Source organism: Trachypithecus francoisi, unplaced genomic scaffold (genome assembly GCF_009764315.1).
Source record: "Trachypithecus francoisi isolate TF-2019V2 unplaced genomic scaffold, Tfra_2.0 Lachesis_group4, whole genome shotgun sequence".
NCBI lineage: Eukaryota > Metazoa > Chordata > Mammalia > Primates > Cercopithecidae > Trachypithecus > Trachypithecus francoisi.
The window spans coordinates 14,644,382-14,657,216 of NW_022681469.1; the positions used below are offsets into that span (position 1 = coordinate 14,644,382).

The window sequence follows — 12,835 nt, forward strand, 5'->3', positions numbered from 1 at the left end:
CCAGGCCCTTCCTCCAGCATCAGAGATTACAATTCAACATGAGATTTGGGCAGGGACAAATCTCTAAACAATATAATATGTGAGTATGAGTGTATGTGCATTACGTTCTGAACTATTTGAAAATAAGCTGGAGACATGATAATAATAAACACCTAAAATTCTTCAGCTTGTATCTCCTAGGAATGAGGTCATTCTCCTGCATAACTACAGTGGTATTATCTACTCCCAAAATGTAACATTGATGGAATAATAGTGTACAGTCCATATTCTTACTCTCCAAGTGTCCCAGTAGTGCTCTTTATGACTTTTTAAAATCTGGAATCTACTAAAAAAACATGTATTTAGTTGTCATATCTGTGTAGTCTGTTTTAATCTAGAAAAAGTTCCTTCACTTTTTTAGTCTTTCATGACACTGACAGCTTTTAAGAGTTCAGGCCCACTAACCTGTCATCTGCCCCGCATTCTGCATTTGTCTATGGTTTCCCCATGATTCAATTCAGGTCAGGCATTTTTGGCCAAAAGTATTAATGGGTGATGTTGTATTCAACCCTCGCATCATAGCAGGAGGCACATGATATCAGTATGACCTTTTATTGGTGATGCTAAGATTGATCATTTAGCTAAGATTGGACTCATGAGATCTCTCTGCTACCTTTTTTTCTTTTGAAATTAAAAGCAATATGTGGAATACTACATTGGAACTGGGTTCTATCCTTCTCCTCCACATTTTACCCAGTAGTTTTAGCATCCACCCATTGATGGTTTTTGCCTAAACTAGTTATTACATTGGTGGCTGCAAATGGTGCCTTTCTAATTCTCTAATTCTGCCATTCCTTCCTTTAGTAGTTGGCATTCTTCTGTAAAGAATAGATTTTCTTCTCTCCACTTGCTTTTGGCAGTTCATTATTCAATATATTATAATGCCTCTCTCTCAGGATTCTTTTCTAATGCCCCAAATTAGTTCCAGTCCTTGTGTCCTTTTGACAGGTCTACATCTGTTTTTGAGTACCCTCTCGCTTTCTGGAACAAGATGTTTCAAGCTCACTCTGTACTTTGCCTGGTTGAGACAAGGCATCTAAATAGTCAGCTTTAAATACAAAGTGTGTTCCAGGGAAGCAATCAGGTCATTTGTAAATAGAAAAGAGAATTTTTAATTTGGCCTGTAGCAGTTGGAGAATCAAAGAGTGGTACAGGGTAGAAAGTGACATTGAGTTTGGACTTGAAGGATAAAATATGCAGAGAAAAGTCAATTTGTTCCTGGAGGGAACATGTCAAAAATTTTCACAGAAGCAGGAAATTCCTGATCTATTCAAGGAATACCAAGTAGCAGAGAGTGGCTGGCAAGCAAGTAGGAAGTAGCCAGATGACAAAGGGCCTTAAGTGTCATGCCAGGATATTTGGGCCAGGAAGAGGGAATGTGTTTGCTTTGTTTTGAACATTTCATTATAGGCAATTAAGGTTCACCCGTTATTCCCTCACAAGGGTTAGAGGAGTGGGAAGAGAAGGTAATAATTGGGAGAAAGGAGTACAATTAGAAGATTATTTGTAATTAGAAGAAAAATTAGAAGATTATTTGCAAGTACAATTAGAAGATTATAGGTTTTTTTTTTTTTTTTTTGTATAATGACTTATTTTCCTCTGAGTAGATACCCAGTACTGGAATTGGAGACCATTATTCTAAGTGAAGTAACTCAGAAATGGAAAACCAAACATCAGATGTTCTCACTTATAAGTGGGAGCCAAGCTATGAGGATACAAAGGCATTAGAATGATACAGTGGACTTTGGGGACTTGAGGGTCTTGGGGGAAAGGGTGGGAGGTGGGTGAGGGATAAAAGACTACAAATTGGCTACAGTGTACATTGCTTGGGTGATGGGTGCACCAAAATCTCACAGATCACTACTAAATAACTTATGTAACCAAACACCACCTGTTCTCCAAAAACCCATGGAAATAAATGAATAAATAAAATAAAAATAAATAACTCCTTCCCCCTTCAAAAAAAAAAAAAAAAAAAAAGGAAGATTATTTGCCACATGTCCAGGCAGGCAACTATTTATTCTATACCTTATAGAATGTAGTATATATTCTCTTGGTAATTTTAAATTAGGTTTGCTTGGATTTGGGAGTTTTGGTTGTCCTTTCTACAGTTCCTACTAGATAGTTCTCAGCCCTCAAGTTGAAGGGCAGAGGACTGAGTCTGTCTTGCTGCTGAGCACATGTGAAGTATTTAAGTGTTTGTTGATCCACTCACATGTTTAAATCACTCGAAATGATATTATGTGCTCACTTTGAATTTAATGTTCTCTTTATAACCTAGGACTCTGTGACTGCATATCTATATATGAAATGAAAATTAGTATCTGTATAATCAAACCAAAAAATAATGTTCCTCTGAAAAAAGCAGATAATTGAATCATAAATATAGTTCCTGCTTCAATAACCTAGAACCACACTGTTCAATCCATGCAGTAACCACTAGCTATGTGTGGCCATTGAGTACTTAAAATGAGCCTTGTCCAAGTTGAGACATGCTGTAAATGGATTTCAGAGACTTAGTGTGAAAAAGAATGTAAAAGACCTCAATTTTTATATATGGATGATGTTAAAATGATTTGGGGTATATTGGGCTGAATAAAAAAGATATTAACATTTTTCCCATTTTTACTTTTTTAAGGTGGCTATTAGAAAATTTAGATTTGTGGATCACTTATTTTTATTTGGCAGTGCTGAGATAAATAAATGTATTAATTTTATAGATGGTCTCAAACTTGTGTTTCCTGAGATTCTAATAGAAATGTAAGTACACAAAAGGCATGTACTCCACAGCTTTACATTAGGACTACTTTGAATTCTTGACTTCAAGAAAGTGAAAACACAACATATTGATTTTATTTTTGAAAATTTTCAAGAGCAGCCGTAAGTATAAATGCCATTTTATAAGAAACAAATACATTAATAACGTTTCCCAGAATTCATATTTTACAGTATAAATTAGCAATTTTTAAAATATAATCTTTTGCCTCATGTGTGTACGTAAAGGACCTTCTTTAAAAATATATTTGTCAAAAATTAAAATGGTAAAGACCTATAATAGTGAACTGATGTTACAGACAGTATAGTTTTCTTTTCCTGGTAATGAAATCTGAGTCATATTTTCTTAATGTGTTGCCATTTCTCCAAATGGGCTAAGAATCCTCAGAAAGTAAATGGTGAGTGTAGACAGTGGTCCCATTATGCCTTAAATAGTTAGTGATGTCTAATATGTCTAACTTAACTCTCAGAACTTAACCTAATGTTCCAGAATAGTAGGGAGCCTTAAGATCCATCATAATGGGTTCATTAAGCATTTGTCTATATGAGATGTAAAGTATTCATTTAAGTCTTAGAGTGATTTTTAGGCTCTCACTAACGCATCTCCTTAAGTCTCTGTCAGGCTGCTGAAAGACAGCTCTGTACTTCAGGAAAAGAGACCAGCAACAGGTGTCTTCTTTAGAGCTCTTCAAAGAATCGCCTTAACCTCCCTTACTAACTTGTTAGTGTCTGACAACTTTTATTATCATCATAGCCTGTGACTTTAGCCTCTCTGAGCTTCATTTTCCTCATCTCTAAATGGAAGATAAAACCCGGCTGTGCTCTGAGTGCCTGGTGTACTGTAAGGACTCAGATCACATCTTGAATGAATGAGGATTATGCCCATCTCAAATAGCACCTCCCAGGCAAAGCTAGTTCACTCCATTTTTCCCTCAGGATTTATTGATTTTAGAAATGTTTCCATTGCCTTTTTAAATAATTTATTTATTTTTACAAAAGAACCAGCATCAATCTACAGATTCTTGGGAAACCAGGTCAGTGGGCGGGCCTCTAGGGATGCCAGTAGCCCCCCGACTGTCAAAGGCTTAACTTCCCTCTTTAATACACAACCCATCTTGGCTGCCAGGAAGGCACCTCTGCCCTCCTTGGGCCGCCTCTTGCTTCTCTCCTGTCTACTGAGTTTGATTGTATATCTTTCTCTTTTACTAAAATGTGAGTCCTCACTTCAGTGAGGGCAGAGAAACTCATCCTTAAACCCTAGTGCCTGGCACAGGATGAGACTTTAATATCTATTAAATAAATGCATACGTATATGCAGGCCAAGGAATCACCTGAAATGATATTAAGTATTTCACAAAAGCTAGCCTGGAAAAGTTACGAGTGTACCTCATTCTACTTCTCAGCTGGCTAGAAACTAATCACTTGAATTCAGGCCTTTGCTAATTGTTCAGCTCATGACATCTCTCTTTTTGTTAACTTTAAAAGACAAACCTGGTCTATTTTATCGGCAGGATAACAGGAGAAAGCAAAGAAGATGGAAATTTCTTGAATATGTATCATATGTAAGATTGGCCACATCATCCATACAACTTCCCTGTGAAGTAGATATTTTCTACATTTTTACTGTTGATGACACAAGGCCAAAGAGTTTAAATAACTGAGTTTGTAAAGCTGGTGAATGGTAGAGCTGGGGTTTGAACCTAGGTCTAACTTATTAACTTCATCATGATGGAGTCATGCTCTTTGATAGAGAGATGCCTTTTCTATAAAAGCACGTGAGCAGAAAAGTCATGCAGGTGCACAGAGAATGAATGCCTCCCACTGTTGTTTTTCAGTGCCAAAAGTATCCGAGGCCTTGCATAGTACTCCTTCACGCTTCCAGCTCCAATCAAGGAGCCACAGTTCACTAATGTACCTTGTGGAGGAAAGATGGGCAAGAAACCAGGGACAAATGGCCCCACTAACTGAAAAGAGTTGAATAATTGGTTTCCACCAATTTGCCAGCTCTTGCTTTGCGGTCCCCTGTCTTTCCAGCTTTAGAGAAAAGCTGGGAGGACATCACTGAAAACAATCGAACACGGAGTGCTAATTCTCATCGTTACCTTTGGGAAAGGAAACAGCCTGAGATAATGGATGAAAATTGTAAAATCTATGTTAATGTGCTTATCACACAAAGCATCGTTGCTTATAAGCTTGCACATAGATCCATAACTTTTATTTTTGCCTTTTGTTAAAAACGGGACTTGATCTGATGACTGGTTGTCTTTGAGCAACTATGGTTGGCTATAGTCTACTCTGCAAATAATGCGGGAAAAAATCCAAGTCGGACTTTCTATAGTTCAGCCAGCTAAAGTGTTGATCAAATCCTCTAGGGTAGAAATGAAGAGGTAATTTGTTTTTCTGCTATCTGTATGCAGCTGTCTCTTTACTAGTTTCATGTACTTACGTCATGATTAGCCTTCAGATATTTGGGGTGAAGGAAATTCATCATAATTCCAAATGTTTTTCTTAAATTTTTTTAAAATTTTTCTAAGGGACACTTTAAGGTTTTGTACAAAAATGATTCTGTGACTTGAAGAAAATATATTCCAAAATAATTGTAATGACATAGTAAATTAAAATTCATGACTTTGTCTCTCAACTTACTCATCTTAGTTTTCTGTCATTTTTATTGTACTTTCTATAAAGTTAGAGATAACCAACCACTAATCCAAACCAATTATTATCTTTAATTAATTATAACATAACTGGTCTTGTTGGAAGTTTAAATATTATAAAATAAAATAAAAACATAATTTACAAGTATGGCTAACAGTGGCCTTGCTTAACTCAAATAAATGTTTCTTTCAAAAAAAAAATTGCATCGTCTTATGCCCAAATACAACCACTTTGATTATTTTCCCATTTGAAAATTAATTAGGTTACAACAGTGTCTTAGCAAACCCAATATGTATAATCTGGGTAGCTACCTCTGAAATTCTGAAATTCATAATCTGGCTTCAAAAATCAGAAAAGAATTTATATGCAGCTATCAACTTGAAGCACAATTTTGTACTCCTGTTCTTTGGGCCTAAGTAAAAACTAGGATTTTAATTGAGTTTCTCGAATCATATACTGTATGTGTCAAATTCAAGTGGGTTGTGCATGCATGGGTCTTCACAAGGAAGTTTCCACTTTAAAGTTGGCAGACCTGCTGAAGCACTCTAAATCGCCTTCACCATGAAGTGGTGTGAAGTGCTCCCTGACCCCTTCCCTCTTGGCTATTGGGAAAACCTTGAAACCCTAGGCCTGGGATAGGTCTCAGAAAGTACTTGGTAAACACTCAGTTCCAGGCAAGACCACCATTCAAGAGAGGTAGAGATTTCAATTGACTTTGCTGTGAATCCCTCAAAGATCACCACCCTGATCTACCAACTATGTTTAACAGTGTCTAGATCAATACTTATTTTTGTGTATATCACCAGTGTTCAGAAACATCATCTCACAGAAGTCCTAAATGACTCAAGAGTTAAGAGCTTCTTATATTGAGGTTCATATCAGGGCAATATTCACATGAGATTCACTCTGTATTACTGTGTAGTTAGTTTTACTTTTGTGTTTGCATTAGTAAAAACATTAACAACTATGAAAAATAATTTGAGTTTTAATAAATAAGATGTGTGAACTGGTAATACTGACAATAGATTATCTTGCAGTACCTTTCCTGAATTTTTCAATCGCCTTTTCAAGATTTCCTCAGAAAGATAGGAGGCTCCCTCTAGTGGGAAGTGAGCATTGTAATTGATTGATTTCCCCCAAAGCAGTGTGTATAACTTCATAGGTTTTGTTTGAAGGAAAAGGACACTCTTCTGACTCTGATAGTTTGGGCTCCATAACATTTGTTCATTTTTCTCTCTGAATTTTAGTAAAGAAAATAATATTGGTTACCAAGCTTATAGGACAGTTGTGAGTTTAGAGTCATGTTGATGAAGTGAATTGCTCCTGCATCAGCAAAGAGATGTGAAGTTACCAATCTGTGCCTAGGCATTAACTTGTTAGAGAATAAAAAATATGTATATGTATATATTTATGAAATATATAAATTCTAATCTTAATTCATAAGCCTTTTACTTTGATAAGTAGGTTAAAGGATTATCTTATCTCTTGCCCTCACTTTATAGCTGAGCTTAAGTGACTTGCTCAAGATTACACATTTGAAAGTCGGCTTTGACCTTTGAGTTTCTATTAATTTTTACAGAATGTAAGCTGTATTCACTTTGGGTTTTCTTACTTTATGAGAAAACAATGACCAAAATCACATGTATTTTTTAGGTAATTTTCTATCTGTCTCATATCATTTCTACTTGAAGCTAAAACTACATCTTTATAGAGTATAATAACATATTAAATTTTAATTCTGAATTATCAAGAGAAACTAAAATTGTACCCAGGGAAGGAAGGAAGTTGCACATTACAAATACAGGTTTTGGTTTTGTAATTAGTAAAGGAAAAGAAAAGATTCTAATAAAATTTAATATTGAGAATGATATATAACCCAAAATGGCCAATAACCACTTCCAGGAAGAATGTTTACAGCAAGTTATAGAAATTTCCCATTTTAAAGCCATACATCATATATTTCACCTATCCCCCATTTATATATTTTTTATCAAAGTGTGTGCTTACTTGCTTTTTGGTAAGTGACAAAGTTAATCTACACTGGAGGAAGAAAAAAAATAGTTACTAATTTTTTTCCCTTATTTTCTTACAGAAAATGATGTGCTTGCTTTTGGAACATTGGTCAGTACTTCCAATACCTATGATGGGTCTGGTGTTGTGACTGTGGAAACTGACCACCCACTCCTCTGGACCATGGCCATCAAAAACTAACCTGTCAACTGGCATCCATAAGTGTGCCTCTGCCTTATCTCATTTCTCAACGGTTCATTGCTCAACAAGAACGATTCACCTGGGTTTGCAGGAATCTAAACCTCTCTAGGGGAAGCCCACTGGGTTTAAAGATGTTAGTGTTTAGATAATACAGGTAACATAAATGGCAGATCTCAATTTTATAGTAGTGGGAAAGATACATGCTAAGAAAGCAAATAAGCTCCGTTACATTTGGTTGGAACCTAATGGGAATCATTCCACTATACAATTCAGAACTGATTATTCTTCTTATGTTATTAATCATTCCATTTATCCTAGAAAATTGTTTTTAATTTGAAGCAGAGATAATTGTTGAGGTTCCTCTTGGGAGTCTAGAACATCCTTAAATGTCTAACAACAAGGGCTACCTCTGAGTACCTTTTAGTATTAGTTTTCTGTATAAGATATATATTATCTTCTACTGAAAAAAAATTCCTTTCAGATTGGGGTGTTGTAAGTGCACCAGGTCACTCTGACCTTATTACTGTCTTTGGTATTGTCTTTTTTAAATAAATCAAGAATCACTGACCTAATTGTTAAATTTAAAAATAGGTAGTTATTATAAGCAAAGAGAAATGATGTGAAAGATAAATGATGATCCATGGAGTCCTACTCACACATTAACCCCCCCAACATCACAACCTAGGTGGAAAAAGCTGTGCAGAGGAAACAAGCATAAATATCAAATTCGTTTCTGACATAGCTTAAACTGAAAAACTGTTGGTTCAAAGACCAGAAGTGTGCTCACATTACCAGAAAATGAGTTTGTCTATGGGGATACATGAACACCATACACTAAGGAGCCCAACTCCAAAGCCTACGTTCTCATCCTAGTCTGATATTCACCTAAGTTTCCGGACCCCTTTCCTCAGCTGTAAAATGGAAGCAGTTGGACTGATGGTGTCTGAGGTTCTTTCCCACACTGAAATTCTAAATTTTGACACTTAGCAATCATAGGGCTGATAATACACATAGTTACTGACTTAGCCTAAACAACCTGGTGCATCAAAATGTATTTACCTTTCTTTTGTAAAGAGACCATCTTCTATCTTCTTTCCACCTTTCTCTATGTTTTATGAAACCAACTGTTGACATACAAATCATGATTGAAGGAAAACCTGTCCAACATGTTTTATGTACACAAATCCCTATGTTGCTATAAGAAAAGTGACAGTAACTGTTTTCTTTTTGGTGCTATGACAGTGTGAGACTCAGGTTGTCTGTAGAGAATGAAAGAAGCAGTGACCCACGTGGCTGTGGCATTTTCAGCACTTGTCATTACTTTCTGCTTGACTGGAAGTTGAGACTCAGCCATGTGTCCATCTTCAGTTTCTGAAGACTAGTTATATATTCCTGACTCAAAATATATTCATAATATATAAAAGAAATATATCTATGATTTTAAAATTTTACTACCAAAGAATGCATGTTCTATTTGTCCTGAAAATGTTACCAGTGTTAATAAATGGATACTTATCAAAAAAGAATATAGTTTCCTGAAGCTTAGTAAATACTGGGGGACGGGATTAAAAAAAAAAAAAGCATTGAGGCTTATCTCACACCACCACCTGAGTATCAGGCTGTAGCTGTTGGGGGCCCGCAGAAGGAGTTCTCTTAAAACATAGGCCACCATTTCCAGTTCCTGCCAGGCTACTGAGGAATTAGGGGCTGGTTTTAACCACACACATGTTGACAGGCCCGAGGGCCTCTTCCATTCTTGTCAAGGGAAGTGCTGACCTTCTCTCCTTTCATACAGCACTAGGTGCTGGTTTTATTATAGTCAGCCCTCCATATCAGTGGGTTCCACATCCATACATTCAGTCAATCCATCATGGATTGAAAATACTTGTAAAGAAAAGAACGGTTGCATCTGTCCTGAACACATCTAGACATTTTTCTTGTCATTATTTCCTAAATAATACAGTATAACAGCTGTTAGCATTTATATTGTGTTGGAGATTATAAGTAAACTAAAGATGATGTAACATACACGGGAGGATATACATAGGTTATATGCAAATACCACATCATTTTATATCAGGGACTTAAGTATCCCATCCACGGATTTTGGTATCTGCAGGTTGGAGGTTGGAGAGGTTGTCTTGGAACCAGTCCTTGGAGATACCAAGAAACAACTATATTTCCACTTTCCCATTCCTTAAAACTACCTAAGCGTGTCTTTCTCTTTCTGTGCTACCCCACCGTGGCAGTTAAGTATCCACATATTTTTATAATAATACAAGGCTGCAGATGGTGAGATCTCAGGTACACCCAGTGAACTATCTGAGCCTCCCAGGAAGTCCCTCTTCTCTCACTCCTGTTCAATTCAGATCCTGACCTGCAGCATGTAGCCATAAAAGAGACTGCAGGTTGGGCCCTGCTGGGAAAGTGACAGGTGCTCCTTGACCTTCTGACTGCAGTCACTTTCTTATTTCTATGGGTCAGATTTATAGCATTTATAAATTTAGTTATTGCCACCCCCAAATGTCATCAGTCTTCCTAAATCACTGATTAGTGAAAACATGCTATGACCTCACTTCTTGTTAGAAAGCAGGGGAAATCTGAAAATGGCTGCATCTGTTGCAGCCTGGTTGAAGTCACACATGACCATGATATGTAATAAGTTATATGTGTGGTTCGAGGAATTGGGGCTAGAGGGGGGCATGGGTGAGAATCACTCAGAGCAAAGAAGAGGTGGACACAGCCTGGGGCATTCATACAGGTAAATGCTCACACTTTTGTGTCACGCTTCTATGTGTGTGGAATGCATTTTGCGTTATGCTTCCGTGTGTGGTGCAGATCTTGCCTACTAGTGCTGCTCAGACTTTTCCACAGCTTTACTTGAACTGTGAAAATAAAGCAGCACATAGATGTGGCGTGATTGCGACTGATGATATATGCCAAGTCGGTACGCAGCAAGAAACTGTTCTTCTCTCCTCTAAGGCTCTGTCAGTATGAGAGGCATACGGTCAGAATGGTGACTTTCAAACTATATTTACCGTGGCCCACTAGAAATACATCTGGTATACCTTGTGACCACACCTTGTGTGTCCATAGACACACACAAACAATAAAACGTGTGTACTCCAATAATTTTATTCTCAATTGAAAAACATCCAGAAATGTATTCTAGATTGGAAAAAGAGCACCTAAGGGCAGAGCAAAATGCATATAAGTACCTTTTTTAAAAAGTGTGTGTGTATATAGGCAAGTGTTTTGCATTGAACATTCATTTTTTTTTCCATAAATTTAGGACAACAGGAGTGTAATTTTAAAAACTCTTTCCTGCCGGGCGTGGTGGCTCACGCCTGTAATCCCAGCACTTTCGGAGGCTGAGACGGGCGGATCACGAGGTCAGGAGATCGAGACCATCCTGGCTAACACGGTGAAACCCCGTCTCTACTAAAAAAGAAAATACAAAAAAAAACTAGCCGGGCAAGGTGGCGGGCACCTATAGTCCCAGCTACTCGGGAGGCTGAGGCAGGAGAATGGCGTGAACCCGGGAGGCGGAGCTTGCAGTGAGCTGAGATCCCGCCACTGCACTCCAGCCTGGGTGACAGAGCAAGACTCTGTCTCAAAAAATATATATATATATAAAATATTAAAAAATAAGAACTCTTTCCCATCAAAGAATTAAGATATCCATTATTAAAATATTTTAAAAATATGTTTCAGAATTTAAATGATTTCAATAAATTATTTAAAACTGGCATATTTGAGCAAAAATGTATCTGGAGATATTTCACCTTATTTGCTCATAATTTAACCAAGGTCACACACAGAACATTTTTCTACTCCTGTTCTTGGTGTTTGTTTCACTGCCTTTATCACCAAACTAATAATAGTTTCTATTCTTACCTGTGTGTTAAGAGGAATAACCTACCAATGACAGTAGGTTCAATGTGATCCTATTTGGGAATAAAACAATCAACACAACTCTCTTAGGAAATGGGCAGGGGTATTCGATTATTTAAATTGTCTTTAGAGCATTCTATTCAAAATAAAATGAATTATCCCTATACTTGCGGAGATTAAAATTCTACAAGGTCAAGCCTTTCTTGGGAGTCACATACAGATTCGAAAATTCCTGGCATGTACAGTACAAGTTTGCCCTTCCTTGCCCACAGCAGATTTCACTTATCAATCATAATTTTCTTTTCTGATGAGCCCCAGCCTGAGCCTCAGCATCTATCTCAAAACAGTTCTCCAGGCAGCCTTGATCAGTTAGTCTCCATTGGGTTGGCATCCCTGGAGGCTCACAGCGTGCACAAAACAGCTCTGGGTACAACACAGGAAAGAGGTCCTGGCAACATCACTCCTCTTCACAGGTCATGGGAAGTAAATAGATCCAAGTACGTAATTGTACCGCCAAAAGCAAGGACTTTCTACACAACAAATAAAAAGTAACTACATCCCTGCAAATAACTTGAAAAATGTAAGCAAGGCCCTGATATCGCCGACAGTTGAAAAGTAGGAAATTTCTCACAATGGACCCATAGCTGGTCCCCGAGAACCAAGAAATCTGAGGTGTATACAGAGACCAGAGGTAGAAAAGTGTTTTTAACTAATAGTCAAAGGAACTGATATATGTAGGGTGGCAAATCATACCATAACATTTATTTTTAATATTTAATAGCCCATTATATTTTTGGACAACAAACATGGGAAATGATGAGAACAAAATTAGGCAAGAATAGAGCAGAGTTTCATCTGAATGGCATAATTTTGTTAACCATTAAACAGTATGAATCTTCTACTAGAATATGAACCCCTTGAGGTCCTTCACTGTCATCTGCTGTATCTCCTATTCCTAAAGTAGGGCCTTGTCTGTAGCAAGTGAGCAGTGAGTATTTACTCCACTGGTGCAGTAACTCAAGTCCCCACTTGGACCTGTGCTGAAGGAACATACTGTACTGCTGCTCTAGTCCCTGACAACTATTGTTCTTTTCTTTCCTTGTTCCCTAACTAACCAAGATTTAAAGTAGATACAGACAGTCCCTGACTCACAATGGGGTGACTTAGGATTTTTCAACTTTACAGTCGTGTAAAAGCTAGAATTCAGTACAAACCTTACCTCGAACTTTGACTTTTGGTGTAAAATTCTTTTTTTTTT

The 12,835-nt window shown here is 37.2% G+C and overlaps 1 protein-coding gene and 1 pseudogene across 2 annotated transcripts in view; one reads left to right on the forward strand and one right to left on the reverse strand.

Moving 5' to 3' along the window:
- The window catches only part of TPK1 (thiamin pyrophosphokinase 1), a 384,318-nt gene extending 375,109 nt beyond the window's left edge, over positions 1-9,209 (forward strand). For both annotated transcript variants that reach the window (XM_033192495.1, XM_033192496.1), the window contains one exon: positions 7,565-9,209. In XM_033192495.1, the coding sequence (XP_033048386.1) occupies positions 7,565-7,683 (119 nt within the window). In that variant the 3' untranslated portion in view covers positions 7,684-9,209. The remainder of the gene's footprint in view (positions 1-7,564) is intronic.
- A 169-nt stretch (positions 9,210-9,378) lies between these two features.
- LOC117073886 lies at positions 9,379-9,481 on the reverse strand (annotated as a pseudogene).
- Positions 9,482-12,835: the final 3,354 nt, after the last annotated feature.